Raw genomic sequence first — 20,164 nt, 5'->3', positions numbered from 1 at the left:
TGTGGAAGCCATACAAGAGGTGTACTCCCCAGAGATTAAATCTGTGAAGGTATGCATGTGTACGGGGGGTGGTATCCTCCCCTTCTTTAGCAAGAGAACTGCCACCTATGTCACGGCAAAAGCAGAGGCAAGAAATCACCTGGGGACTTTTGAAATCAGCTTCCCTTAGATGAGTAGGGTGGACCTCCCTGGGATCACAGGGTGGGACCTCTCTTAGAGGCAGGTGTAGAGGAACGACAGTTGTTTAGGAATCGCAGGTCACCAGCAACAGAGGGTGGTGGATCTGTAAGGTGGACTAGTCTTGAACCAGTACTCCAGGGTCACTGGGACACTGCTTGGGAGGAAAGGGGGGCTTGGCAATCGGTGTTGCCTGAGAACATGGACTTCCACAGCCTGGACCACTGTCACCTATTTCTGTCAGAGAAACAGCCAGCTGGGGCATTTTCTGCCCCCTTCAGACGGTCATAAGCATCAAGAGGAACAGAAAATCAGATCTCCTTGCTATTCTCTGCATATGGGGAACAAAGCAGACCTTAGCAGTCGCTCCTTGAACTTCATTAAAAATAACCGAGGAATCTGAGATTCAGAGAGAGGAGGCAATTTTTCCAAGCTGATACTGCTGTGAGTGCCAGGGCAGAGCACTGGGCTGTCTGACGGGGAAGCCCATGTATACTCTGTTCCCTGTGTTCGTTATAGCTGTGTCCCCTGCACCAGAACTGGATGCACACATAGGAATATTTTCATTTGTTCTTCAATCTAAATCTTGTTTCCTTCCTGTTTACCATTTCATCTTGCCTGTCTTTGGGTTCAGTACATAGAGACTCATTTTTAAGGAAAGATACCATGTTAGTTGTTATTAAGCATTTGAAAGTCTTAGCCTAAAATCATGCAGCAGAGATAAGCAGGACGATTGGGGTTGTGTACAACTTTAGGGTCTTAATCCATGCTAGCGGGACACAGATTCCAGGGTATGGAGTCCCTTGTGTGTCTCTGCCTCTACCTGGAACACCTGCTGCCCGCTGCTGCCCGCCCCACTGGCCCCTGCACTGAAGACCGCACCCACGGCTGTCCAATCACGTAGTCCCAGTGTTCTTGCTAGAGGAACCAGGACAGACGCACGCTCTTAGTGAAGGGTTCAGTTGGAATTCTGAGGACACAAGACCTCATGACTTACTCACACTATACCTAAAGGATACACCCTAGATTTTCCAGTTAAATGAACTTCTAATAACAGGCAACATTCATTGAGTGTTTACTATTGATTGTAGTCTTTTTTCTAAGCACTTTATGTGGAGTATCTCATTTGATCCACACAACAAACCTATAGGTACTATTATTATCCCTACTGATAAGAGAAAGTGAGGCACAGAGATTTCCAAGTGACATATACAACTGGGAAATATCCAACAGGGTAATGATAACATAAACTTTGAGGGATGAGTTTTCTGCCAGATAGAAACTATTTACATCTCTACCAGACAAAAATCTACAAGTTAACAGAGAACTTCACACAGTTTGGGTCCTAATCCTATCATTTCATCCATAAAAAAACAAAAACTATCGATTTTTTTTCTGGTTATAAAAATAATGTCAACCTTGGAGAACACGTGGAAGATATTGAAAAGAATAAATCCCGAAGTAGAAATTACCTGCAAAATTTGTAATGAACAAGTATATTACTTTTGTATTAACCATGAAAGAAGTTCAATAAAGGTTCATCTTTCTAGAGAATGAAGGAATAATTTGGAGGGCATGTTAGACAATGTTCCAGAATGGACTGAAAGGTGTGCATCCTTTTGGGTCCACGTAGTTCCCTTCAACTTCTGTCGGGATATCGGACTTCAAAGCCCAACACTCTCTCTTATTGCACAAATATATGAAACCCCGGTGGAAAAGGCAGCCTTCGTAGCTCCAAGCAATGATAATGCTGACCACAGATGAGTGATGGAGCCTGGGCCAGAGCCACCATAACCTGGTAGCTGTTGGAGTTGTTTTTTTGTGGAGTGCTTGGTCTTCCAGGAACATGGATCTCCTCCTTTCTCGGGCCACAACCAGCTTCCCAAGAATCCTCTTCTTTCCTTTCCATAGATCTCAGAGCCCTGCTTTCTCTCCTTTTAGCACTAATTCCTGGGACTCTTCTTTGCCCCTCTACCAGGCTGCAGAGTGGGACACGTGTCACAATGTCTTCAGCTACATTCCAGAGTCTCAGGGAATCTTGTTCTCTCCCGGTACTCCGGATTTTCATCTGCTACAAAAAATAATACATACACACACACACACACACACACACACACACACACACACACACAGAGAACTTACAGAAGATGTACTTGATGAAGAAGGAAAGTTATTCTAGAAGGATCAGAGGCAGGTGGAAAAACAGCTTTCCTGGATATAATTCCAGAAATGCTCAACATGAATTGCTCATTTGTGTGAAGACATTGGCAATCTCTGTTAAAATAGACAACAAACATGTAATTTGGGAGGGATTATCAAAGGAGGCCAAAGTCCTAGTGTATTTAATCCCTAGGAGACAGCATTGCCCTGAAAAGTTGTTAGAGGTGGTGAGAGAATGGCCGGGTCCCGCACTGGGCAGCGTGAGAGCACTGGCTATCTAGGGAAAAGGAGAAGAGTCAGCCTTCAAAAGAAGGGGAAAAGAGGGACACTCAAACCAAGCTGTCTTCTTTATGGTTTTGCTGAGGACTGATTCTTGCTTTCCTATCAGACTTTCTCCTGGAAGGGGCCTCTGGTGGATACTGTGATGCACCACCCAGATGCCCCTTCAGTGAAGGACACGCTGCCCTCCTAATGGGAATGCTGTTGGTAGGGAGTCTTCAGCTCCCCCAACCCTTTCAGGAATTTCCTGAACACAAACGGCTGCCTCAACCATACCACATGATCATACCCTTCCCAGAGCTGCTCACCCCTTGGTGACAATCCATGCAGGGGTATAGAAGCCTGACCATCTTGCCCAATTCAGGGCCATTCTGAAGGACATTGGCCAAGACTATTATTGGGCCTGCACAAAGCGGGACCTCTCCCTCTTGCCAACCTTGTTCTCTTCCCTACCCTTCTGCAGGAGCTGGGCCCCAGGATACTCTTGCCCAGGGTGTTCAGGGCATGAATTCTGCAACAGGGCTCAAGTATGGGGAAAAGAAATTCTATTTGGAAACCACTTCCTCTAAAGGGGAGGTCAAAGCTCTTGACACTCCTGTAAGAATCCAGTGCAGATGAAATCTCCCCCTTTGCAGGTGCTGAGTGGATCAGTCATTCAAAGAAGTGTAAGAAGATTTCAGGAGGGCCATGCAAGTGCATTTCAGAAAGTTCTTTGCCCTCAGGACAGCCATGGTGGCACTGCCTGTCCCTGTAAAGGGGGAGGGAAAGGGCCTGTCTCTGCTCAAGTCGGCCTGTGGTGTTAGCTGGTTCTTTCTTAGGATTGTGCTGTGCCATTCTGCCTCTCTTTGAAGCTGCACTTGAGTTGAAAATAATCCCCAGTCTTTTTGCCTCATTTCCAAAGGCCGAAGCTGTGTCTGAGGTCACGTGTTTCTCATTTGTGCTATACCATCTTCCATAAGTAAGGGCAAGAATACAAGCTCCTATTCTCTACATTTGTTTTATGAAGGGATTAGTCATACCGACAGTGGCGTCTGAGGGCTCAGGCTGGATCATTGGCCCCAAAGGCCCCCCCAGCCTCTCTTGGCTACAATATGTTTCTCTTCAAGCGTGCCTGTATCACTGAGGATGAGGCAGCTTTTCTCCTTTTGGAAGGCAGCTGGAGGTTTTGTTTTTTCCCCAGAAAGAAGTTGGCAGAAGTAGGCCAAGACCCCCATTCCTATGTTGAGACCTAGCCCCCAATGTGATGGGAGGAGGGGGTGGGGCCTTTGGGAGGTAATGAGGTCATGAGGGTGGAACCCCACGAACGGGATCAGGGTCCTTATAAAAGGGACTTCAGAGCACTGTCTTGCCCTCTTTCTGCCAGGTGAGGTTATAAAGAGGACAGCCCAGAAGAGGGCCCTCGCCAGCACCTCACCATGCCGGCACCCTGATCTTAGACGTCCAGCCTCCAGAAATGTGAGAAATAAATCTCTGTTGTTTATAAACTACCCAGGCTGTGGTGTTTTGCTACAGCAGCCTGAACTAAGGCACTAGAGAAGGTTCTTTTTGTTCCATTTCCACGGGGCAGTCAGACTGCCTAGGTGAGCACACACAAAGCTTCGGCACGTCCACATTGTAGCAGGAAGGTAATCTGTAATATTAACTGATGCTTTTCCTTCCAGCATCTTCTATTCTGGGACCCTCTTCTCCCTGATATTTCTACTCCTTCCCCTCATTAATTTCTTTTTGGTCTTCTCAGTCCATTGTCCCAGGAAAGTAATGTGTACCTTCTGAAAGCCCCTGAGAATGACAGAAACAACTTAGATTTAGGCCAAAACTGTGAGTTAATGTTTCCAAGACCAGAAAAGGATCCCAGGCTAGAAAAGAGGCAGGGAGCAGGAGAGCTTAGGTGTTGATTCCCCCTAGCCCCTCTGCTTGAAGGTGGAGACAGGTGAGTACTCAAAAGAATCACCGAAAAGGTTATATGAAGCAGGCTGTATTAGTGCATTGAGTCTGCCATAAAGCATTACAGACTGGGTGGCTTAAACAACACAAATTTATTTCTCACAGTTCTGAGGTCTGAAAGTCCAAGGTCAAGGTCCTGGCTGATTCGTGTCCTGGTAAGAATTCTCCTGCTGGCTTGCAGATGGCTGCTTTCTCACTATGTCCTCACATGGTGGAAAGAGAGAGCTCTCTGGTATTTCTTTTTATAAGAACACTAATAACATTGGTGTTTAATTCTAACTTACTTAATTTAACCCTAATTACTTCTTTACTCTGAATACAGTCAAACTGGGGGTTAGGACTTCAAAATGTGAATTTGGAGGGGGGAGATAACTTGGTCCATAGCCCAGGAACTTGTAGCCCCCAAGAAGAGAGAGAGAGAGAGATGGAGAGACAGAGAAAGAGAGAGAGAGAGAGCGCGCCAACTGGTTATAAGATTTTGCTAAACGATGTGTCTAGGCAAGCAGGGATATTTACTATGTCCAACACAGAACCAGAGGGGCTGAGCGGTTCTCACGTACCCGAGAAGAACCCAGAGACAGCTGATAGAGCTAGACCAAAAGGAGTGTTGCAAATAGGAGGAAGGCATGATATAGCAGTAGCTGAGAAAAAGCTAGAAGGATGCACATATGAGGGGCTGCCTGTGTGGACAGAGGATCAAATGCTTCTTCCACCTCATCCACCCACCTTGCCCCAGCACTACTCCAAAAATTTAGACAAAACTCTGGTGAAAGGAGATGGATCTGAAATCCTGGCAAAATGGGGGCTCATAATAAAATCAAGGTAAAATACAGAATTATAACTCCTCTTATATATATAAAAAAAATCATATTTCCTTTACCAAGTAGAGACTCCACCCGAGTCTTGGTCAGATGCTCTTTTCTGGTCTGATCTGATTATAAATATCAGACTATAGATGATTTATTTCCTTAAAAACAATGCAAATGAGAGACTTTGTTCCAATAGATTGAATCTCTTTACTTAGCTCAGACCTGTCAAGATTCTTGGTGGCAAAGAGCAGAGACCACTTCAGGTTAAGTTAAGCAGAAAAAGACACTACCCTGGGGTCGTCAGCATGGACACCAGTTGCCTTGACTGCTGGGCTCCTAACTCCTCCACCAGCCCTGTTCTTAAGCCCCAGTTGTCTCCTTTTCCTCCCACATTAGTGGCAACACAAAAGAGTGATGTGGGGGGTAGGAGGATGGATATATATGTATGCTTGTATATACACAAAATAGATCTGGAAGGCTGCACAAGAAATTGGATAATACTGATTTCACCCAGGGAGAACGGGATGGTGGGGAAACAGGTAGAAGGAAGATTTCTCACTATACACATTTTTTGTAACTTTTGATTTTCTATTCATTGGAAAAATAGCCTCTTTTAAAAATTAATAATTCTAAGTCCTGTTCAATCCAATTCAAAACATAAATCTTATACCTAATTCAAAGCTCCTTACCCTCTCCGATGTTTGGCATGATCTGTGGCTCCTCAACCTGCAGCTGGGAGGGAGTCAAGGTCTGTTTTCTCCTTCTTCTTTTACTCCTCCTCCTCCTCTTCATTTTCCTTGCTCTTGGCTCCAGCAGGGGTGGGGTATGGTTTGGATAAAATCTCTTGAATGGTGCAATCTGAGGTTCTCTCTGGTCCTTACACTCTGGAATGCTGGCTCTTTGTGGGTTTTTCAGTGGCCCCTCTCCTCCCACCCTGCCTAGGAAATTCCATCTGAATAGTATCCTGATGACTTACGTGCTCTTTGGCTGACCTCTTGTAAACCCCTCCCCACCATCATCTCCCTCCTGTCTCTGGGGGATCTTCCATGGTCTTTTATGCTATAGTCCTTTGCCCCAGCAGAGGATGCTTAGACGGAAGCTCAGCTTTCTTTTCTGGAATCAGTTTTACCCATGGGAATATTACACATCTTGCCATACCAAACAATGCCCTGCCTGCGAACGAGGTTGCTCTAGCCAGCCTCCAGCCTTGAGTTCTCCAGTCAGGAACCAGGCATCAGTCTGTATGTTTAAGTCTGACATCCAAACTCAGGTTTTCCTGAGTGCTCTTTGACTTTATCTGCTCTCGGGCACTGAGGTAGGCTCATGGATTCTGGGGTTCTGCAGGGATTTAGCCTGGATTTAATGCCAGTCCTTTTTGTAAGGAGCCTCTGCCACCAACTTGTCTGGGGGTGAGGGGAGAGGGGAACATTCAGGGGACAACTCATGACCCAGAATTCCCTCATTCAATGAATTCCAGTCTTTTGCTTATTTGAGCTGTTAGGGTGTGAGTGTGAGAATCCAAAGACAAGTTTGACCTCCTCTTACCAAAATCCGGAGGGAGGTGGCTCCTAGGCTGCCCTCCTCAGAATGTGGAGTTACTTATGTCCTGTTGCCCTCAGCTTTGGGGTTTTAGCTAACGTTTTGATATAAATGGAAATGTCCTATTCCACATCTGGTTACTCATATCACTAAAAACTTCAAAACATCATCCTGCCATGTGAAGAAGAAAGTTCTTATCTTTAATAGTAATAACTACCATTTACTGAATGTTTACAAGGTACAAAGAGCTTTACATATTAATGCATTAACTGCTCACAACACTATTATGAGATAAGGATTTTCATGCCCATCTCAGTGAGAAAGCCTGAGACCCAGAGGTCACATAAATCAGCATCAGAACTGGAATTTGAATCCGGATCTGTTTGACTCCAAAATCAATCTGCATATAAAAATGGGTAGTATAATTGTATCTACTGCAACTGTCTCCCACTAATGAGCTATAGAATTATGGTGGAGGTGTAGTTACTGTGAGTGATTGAAATACCCTCAGGTCCATCAAACATTGTGTGTGGATTCAATAAATAAATGTATATACTATTTCTTATCCATCAATTCAACAAATAATGCTCAACGAATACCTCAACAAATAATGAGTTCTCTTTTTGTGCCAGGTGGGGATACACCAGTACACAAAACAAACTAAAATCCCTGTCCTTGCAGGAATAAAAATTCATTAAAATCATACCAGAATTATATATTTTTTTGTCATCATGCATTTTACCAGTTAACTAAAACTGAAAATATAACTATTATCATGTGAAGGCTCAGGAAGAACTTTGCTATTGAAAATGGGTCTTCATACGGGGCCTGTGTGGAAACCACTAATAGTATTTAAATAAATGATTGCAAGGACGCAATACATTAGATGAAGGAGGGATTTCTGAGTAGTCAAGTCCAACCTGGGGCTGACAGTATCTGGGCCATAGAGGAAATATTGGGCAATCTCTGTTGGGTAATCCTACTCACACATCAGACAGCTCAGTGTAAATTATAATTACTACTTCAGTAAATTAGGATCATAATTCCACTGATGAGTATGATGAGGAATCTCAGGAACATGGTTGGAGGCAGGGAGATGGATTACTCTATCTCCTGTTTACCCTTTGACTCTGGGACTCTGAGATTCCTTCTAAAGCTCTTACAGGAGTGGGCGGTTTGTTTAAACAGGGAGCAGTCACATTTGATCTATAACTTCAGTTCTCCAGGATCCGCAGGAAAGAGTCACTCATTCACTTAGTGCTACTCAGAGGCTGTATCATAGCTTGTTTAACCCAAATTCCAATTCTTAATTCCAAGAAATTAACTGTCAGTAAGGTAGCTTTTGATCTTTCTCGTCACTTCCTTACCTTCATCGGACTATAGCATGAACTCACTTTGTTACCATCGGTAATTCTTCTAGGTCCTCACAGGGCGGGGCCGGTGAGGAGTATGAGCCTCTCCACGTGCCAGCCGAGCTAAATGAAAGTGCAGATTGGTTTAGGGACACGGAAAGTCCTGCACTGCTCTTCGCACCACGCCAAGGGCTCCTCATTCCTCTTGCCACCCCATCCGCTGGGTATGCGTAACCTCTTTGCGGCTCGCTCCGCCTCCCGCAAACCTCCACTTAAACTACAAACAGGTCGAGGTCACCAAACTACATTTCCCATAATGCTTAAGGGCCGACCGGCCTCGCGTAGAGTTTTCCTTAAGCTGGCGTTGTAATTAATGTTAGATCAAAGCCACATTTCCGGGGAACGGCTGAGTTGTTATCCACTTCTGCGTTCAGATACCTTTTTTCTCCTCCACCTGCGATCCCCAGTGTTCGGCGAAGAAGCCTCCGCTGCGGGAAATTCATTCAGGCAACTGCTATGGCCACCCATTTCCTCTTCGAGCCTCGGCCCTTGCTAGGTCCTCGGGGGCTTGGGAGTGTCATTGGTGGATGACCGCAGGTCTTGCTGCTGCCGCTGTCACCGCGACCATGGCCTGTGGCAGCAGCGGCCTGGCAGCCGCCCGCCTCCTATCGCGCTCCTTCCTCCGTGAGTCCAGCCGAGACTCTCTCCTCCAGGCCTCCGAGAGTTCCTGGCCTCGTCGGGCCCAACGTCCTGGTCCAGGCCGCGGCTGGGCCCTCCGGGACCGGACCTTGGCGGGGGCCTGGGAGCCGCGAGAGTGCGGCTCCAAGCCGGGGACCTTCTGGGGTGGAAGGAGCTTTGCTGGATTTGTGGGATGGGGACATGATCTGGGCAGCTGGCCTAAGTAGCTTGGCCGAGCCAAGATTCGGGTGTGGGAGCCCTGCAGAGCTGGGGGCATGGTCTACCCCCCGCGATGATGACTGGCCGGATGGGGGCGGCATCTAGACTCCCTATTTGGGAGTGAGAGGTGGGGTGGTCGAGGATTAACTCAGCTGGGAGAGTGAGTGTCTGGATTGAGAGGTAGGAGGAGGAATGTCTCAGTAGCAAATTGAGGGGAGAGGGTAAGGCGGTTTTTCCTGCAGATTGTAGGCTTAGCAGAAAGGTGGGTTCTGCACCCCAGAGTCAGCATAGCCCAGAAGACTCCTAGAAGTTTAGGGTTGGCTGGGACTTGAACCAACTATTTGCAGTGTCTCCACCAGGCGGTGTGAATTCCTCAGTTCCTGAAAACTTAAGAATACCCAAGGTTGCTAGTTTTTGAATAACGCTGACTGTTGAAAATTCTTGCTATGTTCAAAGTCTCTGTGTTAGGAAGGCTGTATAGAAAGAGACTTTGGAATCAAACCAAATCACGTTTGAAGTCTGGCTAGTCCCTTACAGTCTGTGTAATAACCCTGGGCACTTTTCTTAATCCGTTTCTCAATTTCTGTTTCCGGTTCCATAAAAATAATATTTTAATGAATCTGAGACACCATCATTTGTAAGGTGCACCATTATTTTGTGTACTACTAACAGTAGAAAATGATCTCTAATTCAAATTGTGAGACGCCATTAGTTGTCAGATGCATCCAGATTTAAGAGATGTTAAAAAGTGAAAAAAATGCGCATCCTGGAAATGGTGAAGTACAGGATAATCTGGGTTCCTGTACAGAATAATTGAAACAATTTACATAAGGCATGGGGGATGTAATATACACTCAACTAAAGCTCATTTTCTTCTGTCTTCCTTTCTTACACTTTACTCCCAATTCTGCTTGAACTGAATATTGAGCAAGAGTTAATTTATTTCTTGAGAAGATCAAATTCCAAAAGTGTGCAAGAAGTGTGCACTCAATAGCTGCACTTACTTACCAGACCACATGAGGACAAACATCTGGCTAGATAACTTTGGCAAGTAGGAAGAAGTTGGGTTTATTTGGGAAAGTTTTCTGGAGATTCTTATTGTATAATTTAAAGGACAATTGAAGGTGTCCTAGGCAGAAGGGAAAAAGGGATTTGTTACAACCATGTCATTCTTGCCTGGGGTCCTGCTCATCCGAGTTTCTGAAAAATCCTACCCTCAGATAGGTCTGCTCTCTTAGTAGCAGAAGAGTCTAGCTAAGTGTCTAAAGAATCAGAATCTTTAATCTGCCCTTCTCAATATTTAGCAATCCTTTTCTTACAGAACTAGAAGTTTTTTGTTTTTTGTTTTTTTTTCTAGACTCTCAGGACTACGAGGCCTTAAAGGGTCATCTGGTTTAGCTTTCTGATACTGGAGTGCTCTTCATTTATCCTAGTCATGTGATTAATGTGTTATTAAGGGTCTGAGAGGTCTGAGATCTAACCAAGTTATCTCCTGTAGAGGGGTTACAGACTATAGTGTTTAATGCAGAAAAGCCTCTAAATCCCCAAATCTTCTCTTTCTCATGCCACACGTTTAAGCCCATTTCCACTCCTACTAGGAAAACAGCCACAACAATATCACCTTACAAACTTTTTTTAAAAGGGTGGTCACAAATTATTTAGGCTCTAAGGTTAGTAATAGACTTGGAGGTGGCTAGGGAGTTTTGTTACCTCTGTTTTATTAAGTTTCAGTTGATGGTACATTTGTGCTAAAGGTCACAAGTGTTGCAATATTGATTTGAGTTAGAAAAAACAAAAACAAAACTCAAACGCTTGTAGACGTCTTCCAGAGCTCTGTTGGAATGTTTAGAAGTTTTTGAGCCAAAAAAACAAACTAAACCAGTTTTATAGGTTATGAAAAAAGGGAAAGAATCCAGTTGAAGTAGGGAGAGAAAATAAAATGAAAAGTAGGGAAGATTTCGTCCATGAGAAAGTTTAAGGATTTTATAAGCACACTTGAAGTTAAGATAGTAAAGTTTTTCAAGAAATATAAAGCTACGTGAGGTCATTTTAAACATAAGCCAGGAATTCCTATAAATTAGGTCTTGTAGAGTAAGTAGGGAACAGGAGCCAGTATTTTTGAGCCTCTGAATTACTGTGTTTTAATGCCAGAAAGTGAACCTTACAATCCGGCTGGTCTCATATCTGTTGGCAAGTGAGGAAATAAACCCAGAAAGTTTCCTGGCCAATATCAGAATGGGTATTAGAACTCAGATCTTCTGACTCTTCAGTGTCCTTGCTGGTATTACACGTTGTGTGATACTGTGAGTCTCCTTTTTTGAAGCTCTGGTCTTTCTTCCTTTTTTTTTCATTCTTTTTTTTCTTTTTGGCCACCTTGTTGTTTTGCTCAAAGGTGCCACCTGCTTTTTCCATGTGTTTGCCAAGTTTTGTAGGCCACTGTTGGAATCAGGCATTTAGAAGTGTAGTTGGGAAAAGGGGACCCTCAACAGTGTGTCTGTTGCCATTGCATCCAAGAACCAAATCTCAATTTCAGAAATACAGAATGGTCTTGATCTAAATGTACCAGTGTAGCCATGAGAAGGCAATTTGACTTTCTCACCTCAGACTCATTTATTATAGAAACATAATTGGGGATGTTCAAAATAATTTCTGTAAGTATAGGAGAACAGTTTCATTTTACTAAAGGAAGGGGATGTTGTTGCTATGGATGCACCTTTTTTTTTTTTAACACTATAACATTTCTAAAATTGGGATGTGTCGCAATTGATAGTATCTACAATAAATTGGCAGCATTTTTTTTCTTTCTTACTAGTACTTACTAGTACTTAAGTGATATTTTAGATTTGATGAAATACGACACTTTTGGCCAACTAAGCTTCATTTGTAAGTAAATATTAAATGAATATATAATTTTGCCTTTGAACAGTGGATTGTTTGGTAGTAAGTGGCTGCTGAGTTACTCTGCTATAAGGTTCTATAGGTAGGGACTGCGATAGCCTATATATATTATGTATATATAATACATGTGATTAATAAATAACCACTTATTAAATTGATGAGTGCATGCACAAATAAATGAGTAACAAGGACACAGTTTGCGAGGTGACGTTGGAAGAGGAGTATTTTCATGAACATAGTCTCAGATTATTGGTTGGGAGTGTGGTATTGGTCATATAAGGCTGTGGGTTGAGTCCCATCTGGGCATGCGCTCTCTGGCCATACCTCACGTGCATCCCATAGCCATCTCACAAATGCTGCCGTTGCTCTCTTTGGGGAAGAGGACTCAGCATGTAGCTAACTGATACAAATTTATCACCCTTCTTGAAGGCCTTGTCCTTCCTAGGCTTTGTTACAGTTTGCAACTTTTGTAGTTTCATGTTTCTTTGTTTAATATTTAGCAGTCTTACAGGGTAGGGTGCTTCACGTGGGTAGGACCTGAGTTCATTTTGTTTGCTCATGAATTCCTAGTACCTGGCAGATAGCTTGGCACAAAGAGTACATCAAAGCAGTATGGTTTTCTCATTCTGCATTGGTAATCATAATGATAATAGATAGCTGTGAAATAGTGAAATAGCACTCGCTGTACTCTAGGCATTGTTCTATGTGCTCTTTATATTATGAACTCGTTTAATTCTCATATCACCTATGAGGTACATAGTATAAATATCCCCATTTTTTTTTTTTTTACAGTGAGGCTGCACCTTTAAAAATGTTTCATATGGTAAAAATTTACAAGTATGTGTGTACATGTGTGTACATGTTATATGTAGACATGGATTAGTATATTTATAGATAAACATAGGCTATGCATGAAGACTATATAAAACATTTCTCGTTGGATTTTTTTTTTTTTTTTTTAGAGAGAGAGAGAGAAAGGGAAGGAAGGGAGAAGCAAAAAGAAAAGGAGAGAGAATTTTAAGCAGGCTCCATGCTCAGCTCAGAACCCGACACGGGGCTCCATCTCACAACCCTGAGATCATGACTGAACGGAATAAGAGTCGAACGCTTAACCAACTAAGCCACCCAGGCGCCTCAACGTTGAACTTATTTTAAAATATGAATTATATGTTCTCTATTTTTAGGAAATGGTTTACCTTTTTGTTCATGTAGGATGTGAACCCAATATTGGGAGCATACCCTCTACTTTGCTACCCAATTTACAGGCCTCATCTCATATCAACATCACAGAATCCTTGTGGGCAGCTGTTATTCCATTTATAGATGGGAAGACTGAGGTTAAGGGAGATGGAAAGATCTGTCCCAGCTCAGTGGTTGGTGAGCAGCAGAGCATAAACTCAGGCCCAGGCCTGTCTGATTCCTCAGAGCAGTTCTCAGATGCTCCTGGGATACAGTCCCAAGGTTAGGCCGGCTGATTCCTAAGAACCTGAAGAGAAGGCGACACCACCACATTCCCTGGAGGTGGCCCAAGGTGTGGCAGCAACAACCTTCATCATTGGGAAATTCTTCCTGGTGTCCAACCTCAGGTCTTCCTGCTGCCATAATATTTAATTTAAAATGCTCATTTTCTTAACATTAGTTAAGTTAGGTATCTCAGCATCTATTGATTTATCATTTGTCTGTCTTTAGCTTTGTTTCTCGTTCATGGCCTTTATCCCGCTTTTCTGTTAGGTTCGGGCTTTACCTTGTTGGCGCTTCATGTTGCCCAAATTAATTCCTTGTCTGTTACATATTATGAAAACACTCTTCCTGGTCTGTCACCGCCTTAACTCTCCTGTTGTGAAATAGTCCATTTGTATTACATTAGTGCTTCTGGATTTTATTTATTTTTTAAAAAAAAGTTTGTATAGAATTTATACTAGATTAAGATAAGAGCTTTGAGGATTGCTAATAGCATTTAGGGCTGGACTTCTGTACAATCTTTCTAAGAATTTTAGGGCGACCTATGATCTTTGCATACACAAAAATGGATGTAGGCTTTTCTCCTAAGTGGGAAAAAAGAGATGGAACTTATGACATTTAGCTTAATGTATGTGTGTTTTTTATAGACTATCTCTTGGCCTAAAATTCAGTGAAACATTTCTTGTACCCCAGCTCTGTAAGGCACTGTACCATATGGGAGACACCACTATGTACACGACGTGGGCCTTATAGCCGTGGCATTTTCACTTAGAAGTTCTAGAGTATTGAGATGATACTTGAAATAATCTTGAACTAAACTTAAATAATTTTTCTTAGAAATAATGGAGTAAACAAAGTAACAAAATGTGTGCACCCCTTTACATACGGCGTGTGGCATAGTACTGTATACCACGTGGGAGTGTTTGCAGGTTCCATTCTTCTTAATCTCAGATCCCCTAAACACCCCCCATTATAGTCACAAGTCAGGAATGTCATGTGAGGATTTAAGGATTCCTCACTGCGCAGTGTTTTATTTAAATGTGAACTTATATGAATTAATGCCAGTGAAATTCTCAGGGAGTTGTTGAGTACATTGACTCTGTCATTGAAATGTGAGAGATACTTGCAAGATGGTTTGACCACTGTTGTATGCCCTGTGTTCTTGATTTTTGGCTTTACAGAATAACTTATTCTGGTTACTTGGTAGTTTTATCATAGAATCGGGTTTGTATTTAAAACCAAAATATGATTGAACATCTTTTAGCAGTGGACAGACAATTGAAGGTTTGTACCGTGAACTACTTAGCATTCTTCAGCAGAGGTGGAAGAGGCCATTTTTCATTACTTAAGGCATTTGGTTTGGGTGGAGAGGAAATCAAGTAGGGAAAGAAAATACAAAGAGCTGCTCTGACAGATTTAATGTTTACAGCAGCTAGGAGGTTACAGTCTACCAGCCCACATGAAAGAGAGTGGTGGGATTGTGGGAGGGAAGGTGAACAGGTGCAAGGGTGGGGTTGAGGACAGGCTGCTTTCATGGGGAGCCTCCAACCTGTGATTCTGGACTTGGATATTATAAAGTAGGGAAGAGTGAGGAAAATGGTACAAGTAAGTTAGAATTTGGTGGTTTGACTTGGAGTATAAGCATATTTTGCATTATTTCCATCCTAAAGCTGTAGAGGAGGCAGAAATTAAGGTGAGGAGAATGGTAGTGTACAGTCAGCCTGCATAGTTAGGTCCTCCTCACAGCCATGGTAGCTGGGAGAGTGTGCTTGGTGTAAGGGCCAGGGACAGGGTAGGTTCATCTGCTATGGGGCGAGTTTCTGGGATTAAAAGAGCATTTGTGGTGATTATAGAGTACCATCATGGCTTGCTGGGGGTGCCTCAGGTTTTCCTCTGGGTTTCAGAAGCCATTTTTTAAAAAGGATTTTATTTATTTATTTGAGAGAGAGAGAGCGTGCACAGGAGTGGGGGGTGCAGAGGGAGATGGAGAAGCAGACACTCCTCTGAGCAGGGAGCCTGACTAGGGCTCGATCCCAGGACCCTGAGATCATGACCTGAGCTGAAGGCAGATGCTTAACCGACTGAGCCACCCAGGTGCCCCAGAGGCCATTTTGATTGCGGCATTTCTCATTCAGTCCTAGAGCAGCGTTTCAGAAAAAGAGGACTGTAATCAGTGGTTCCTTATCTAGGATCTCCTGTGACATGTTGATCTTTACCATACAGGTGCAGGTGTCCGGTTGGCTGATCTGGGGCCAAGTTGGGTTGCATGGGCCGGGACTAGGGCAGAGGTGAAGAGAGTTTTTAGTTGTGGAGAGATCACAGCCATGGCCAGGAACCAAACAACCCTCTTCACTTTCTTTAGGAGGTTGGAGGTCAAGTATCAGGGATTTTAGGAGTGAACTGCTGGAAGTTCTGGGCTCATTTTGGACGAAGCCCCAGTAAGGAATCCATCCTTTAATCCTACCCACTCTGGGGCTGTATTCCCCAAACCCTCCCCACCCCCAACATATACAGACTTACTTGGAGCAGGAGAGTGCACCTGCCCCAAGTGTCCACAGCTTATTCCCACCACAGTACTTTTCGCACTGTGCACTTAGGCCTGTTTTATGTCAGTTCAGGTAGATTGTGAGTTCCTTGAGGGCTGAGACTGTCTTATTCAACACTTTATCCTTGATATCTGGCATTGTGACTTGGCATAGGTGTTCCACAATGTTGATTGAATAAACGAATGATGACAACTCCAAGAACTGGGATATGCGTGATTATTCTAGCATCCTCTCATTTCAGTACCAGTGGTACCTGGTCTGGCATCATGTAGGTTTCTTGTCAGGAATATGATCAGGAATTTCTTATGTTTGAATATAGATTTTGGGTTTGGCCCAAAGGTGATGGTAGTCTATTAGTGCTAGCTTCCCTGCAGCTAAGTCTTATGAGCCTGGGCTGATATGGTAGATGGGAGATCACATGCACACTTGTACACATGTGCACACACATACACGTGCCAGGTTTCCCTAGATCGACTTCCACAGAGGGTTAGAGTGCAGGGTCACTGCACAGGCTGAGTGGTACCAAATGGCTAGGAAACTGGCAGGTGAAATGCTAGTCATCACACTTCCTGATGTGGTTCCTGCGGGTACTGGAGATCTTGGGTTGTGAGTTCCTGAGCTCCATAGGGTTGATCTAGGAGGTCTGGAGTAGAGTAGGAGAGAGTGATCTTAGCTGTTCTGCTATTGAGCCATGCTTTATGGATGTAGGCAGACCTGTCTTTTCTCAGGATGACCAGGCCACTCCTGCCCCTGTGGAAGGAGAGGTGAACTGTCTGATTGCTCCTTTCGTAAGAGTGAGTGTAAGAATACTTGTGGAGGCCCAACTTTACCTTCAAAAAGCAGGGATTTCCTTTTAGCAAGTGTGGGCTCCAGATATCTTATAATTGGATCTTATAATCAAATCTGCTATCCTGTCTGAAAACTGATAGATGGATCATGTATTGAAGATTCCAGGAATGGAAAGGACAGGTGGACAGATTCTGCCAGGAATAGCAGCAGGGATACTTCCAGCTGGGAGAAGCGGGAGCCACAGGCAAGAATGAGCCTTAAGTGACAACCCTGGCTAGGGTGGGCCCTGATGCTGCAAATTCACTTTGTAGTGTCTCTTGTCGCAGGTTCAAGTGCTTAGCTGTGCCCACTGTGGCAGGACTTGACCCTCAGTGCCCCCTCATGGCCCCTAGTTCAGCATAATCTAGTCCAGGAATTCAGCTGTCTGTTACCCAGGAGATCTGTGTGCATACAGAACACTCCTCTTCCAATTGGTAAGGGTGAAATCTTGGCCTGTCTCTTCCCTAGAGGTACAGGGGATTCCAAAATTCAAAGTTGTTAGGAGCTGACGTCAACACGGGAGTGGAAGACAACTTGAGAGGTGCCCAGAGGGCCAGATACAATCGATGATGGAACCTCAGTTCTGAGGATTTAGGAGGCCATGAGGCAGTGATTCAAGACAGAAAGTATGAATGGACCCTGGACAAATATGTGATGAGAGATTCTTTTCTGGAGCTAGCTCTTATGGGCTACCTCAGCGGTAGGAGGAAGGCCTGACAGTTCAGAAGGCCCAGGGATGGGCTACAGAGACCGCAAGATGGGACTGGAATGAAGGTTTACAAGTAGTCAGAAAGTAGCCCACAATTTTAATTCATCATGCCCTACTTTCTACTGACTTCTGAAATACGGTGAGCTGGCAGTAAATAACTACATAGATTTCTCAGTTTTCACTGAGGTAGATTGCTGAAAATAAGATATTTATTACATGTCTTTCCCTCATCTATTTTATTTTCCCTATTTCATCTATATGTAAGGTCTGGTGTCTTATATCAGAGGATACCAAATTAAGTAACTTTGGATTATACATATTAGACAAGCTTTCTCTCTGACTTAAGATTTAATCTTAATATTTAATGTTAACATTTAATATCATTTTGGGGAATGAGTTGCAGAGTAGTTCCTACAAGTTCTCTTAACAAAGTGTACCTCTTAGCTCACCTGTTATTTGTAGATGTTGAACTGAAACAGGTTGGGTAAAGGGCGCCTGCCTGGCTTAGTTGAAGAGCATGTGACTCTTGATCTTAGGGTTGTGAGTTTGAGTCCTACACTGGGTGTAGAGATTACTAAGAAAATAAATAACTTAAAAAAAAAAAAAAAGGTTGAGTAAAATGGGCAAAGGATGTGGCTGTTTTGTAAACATTGTTAGTACAAGTGATACCTAGTTTCCTGTCCCTGGGTTTAATTTTGAGCCATTTGTTGGCAAGCCCCAGTTTTCCTTCTGAGGAATGACAATTATAAATTTAAGCTTTTCTTTGTACATTTAGAACAAGCTGCAATATTGTGGTTCTCGGTAAAGGGGGGCTTCTGGAGAATAGGAAGTTGTCTTTGTTTTTCTATTTCTGTAGTCTTTGTGTCTCATTTGAAGTTGCCATGACCACAAGATAGCCCCTCTATTAGAGGATTTTGTGTGTGTGTGTCGCTAAGTTCAATTCATGGCCCAAAAGTTTGGAGAAATTATAATGTGTCATATTTTCTTTACTTTTCAGTGCAACAGAATGGAATTCGGCATTGTTCCTATATAGCTTCCCGGAAACATCTCTATGTTGATAAAAATACGAAGGTTATTTGCCAGGGTTTCACTGGTAAGCAGGTATGTGTCAAGATGTTTTGTAAAGATGCATCTTACAGATACAGAAACATTTAACTATTTTCTTTTTCTTTTTTTTTTTTTAAAGATTTTATTTATTTATTCGACAGAGATAGAGACAGCCAGCGAGAGAGGGAACACAAGCAGGGGGAGTGGGAGAGGAAGAAGCAGGCCCATAGCGGAGGAGCCTGATGTGGGGCTCGATCCCATAACGCCGGGATCACGCCCTGAGCAGAAGGCAGACGCTTAACCGCTGTGCCACCCAGGCGCCCCTATTTTCTATTTTTTTAATAATCACAGAAGTTATACGATTGTTGTAGAAAAGTACCAGTACAGCGATGGAGTTGTATCTTAGGAGGGGGTTCAGTGTGATAGGGTGTAAGATGAAAATAATGAATCATGGAACTTTACATAAAAAACTAGGGATGTACTGTATGGTGACTAACATATAATATAATAAATATAATATTAATATATAATAAATATACAATTTATAATAATATAATAAAAATATTATTAAATTAAAAAAAGAAAAAAAAAGAAAGTTATGTTTAAACTTACCTTGAAAATCCCTTCTTGGAGCCCGTTATGTTGGAAACCCACATACTCTCTTTCAGCAAGTTTAACACCACAGGTTTTCCTCCAGCTTTGGAGTAGATTACTGTTTGGTTAATTAAAAACTAGGTAAAGTAAATGGCTTGCGTTTAGGCCCTTTGCAGAAATGTGCCCAGTAAAACACAGATCAGTGTGGGGAAATGCGCCAGCCCAGAGAGGCTCTTGGGAACTGAGATGGGCAGTAGCAGCAGCACGCTGACTTTTCTCATCTTATACTCTCTCTAGGCAAATGGTCTTTGAGGGGACTAGCCGGCAAAATTGCCTGAAGTGTTTTAATTTGTTCTCATTCACTTATGTTCATTCTCTCCCTATCCCTGCTTACATCGTAGAATTTGCTAAGTTTTAAATATATTTGCAATGTGATTCCACGGAATACAACGTAACACAGTAAAATGATCATATCTATCATTTTACTCTATAATGTATATGCTACATTTATATATAATCTATAAAGTAGATTCAAAAAGAAAAATGAATGTCAGGGTTCTGTGTATTTAAAATTTTAACAGCTATCGCTAAGTTACCCTTTAAAATATTTATATAAATTTGTTGTTCCACCATTGTAGATTCGGATGTTTTTAAAACAAAGGAATGCTACCAAATCAATTAGAAGATGCCCTGAGTCTTAACCCAGAGTATCCCTTTCATTATTAAAAGAAGACATGGCAAAATAAAAACAGTTAATGACTTTTGTGTGTGATGTAAAAGTTAATGATTTTTCTGTAATTACAAGAGTTGTCATGTCCATGTGGTATTTTGGTATCTAGAGCAGGAGTCTGCAACTTTATTCTGGGAAAGGACCAGACTGTAAATGTTAGGCTTAGTAGGCCATGCAGTTTCTGTCAACTACTC

At 43.0% G+C, this 20,164-nt stretch overlaps 1 protein-coding gene and 1 long non-coding RNA gene across 3 annotated transcripts in view; one reads left to right on the top strand and one right to left on the bottom strand.

Moving 5' to 3' along the window:
• Nucleotides 1-1,236: 1,236 nt before the first annotated feature.
• Nucleotides 1,237-8,598, bottom strand: LOC130543123 (uncharacterized). The gene is made up of 2 exons (XR_008958179.1): nucleotides 6,059-8,598; nucleotides 1,237-2,248 (listed from the first exon to the last, which is right to left on the bottom strand). It is a non-coding gene; the product is annotated as an uncharacterized LOC130543123 (long non-coding RNA).
• A 249-nt stretch (nucleotides 8,599-8,847) lies between these two features.
• The window catches only part of SUCLG1 (succinate-CoA ligase GDP/ADP-forming subunit alpha), a 29,182-nt gene continuing 17,865 nt past the window's right edge, over nucleotides 8,848-20,164 (top strand). The window contains exons 1-2 of one of the 2 annotated variants that reach the window (XM_026481849.3): nucleotides 8,848-8,944; nucleotides 18,597-18,700. In XM_026481849.3, coding sequence (XP_026337634.1) covers nucleotides 8,848-8,944; nucleotides 18,597-18,700 — 201 coding nt within the window. Of the gene's footprint in view, nucleotides 8,945-9,202; nucleotides 12,893-18,596; nucleotides 18,701-20,164 lie in introns of those variants that run through there. The other variant, XM_057309082.1, reaches the window with a different exon arrangement.

This window comes from Ursus arctos, unplaced genomic scaffold (genome assembly GCF_023065955.2).
Source record: "Ursus arctos isolate Adak ecotype North America unplaced genomic scaffold, UrsArc2.0 scaffold_8, whole genome shotgun sequence".
NCBI classification, from domain to species: domain Eukaryota; kingdom Metazoa; phylum Chordata; class Mammalia; order Carnivora; family Ursidae; genus Ursus; species Ursus arctos.
The sequence above is the reverse complement of the archived record's forward strand: the minus strand, read 5'-3'. Positions and strand labels throughout refer to the sequence as shown.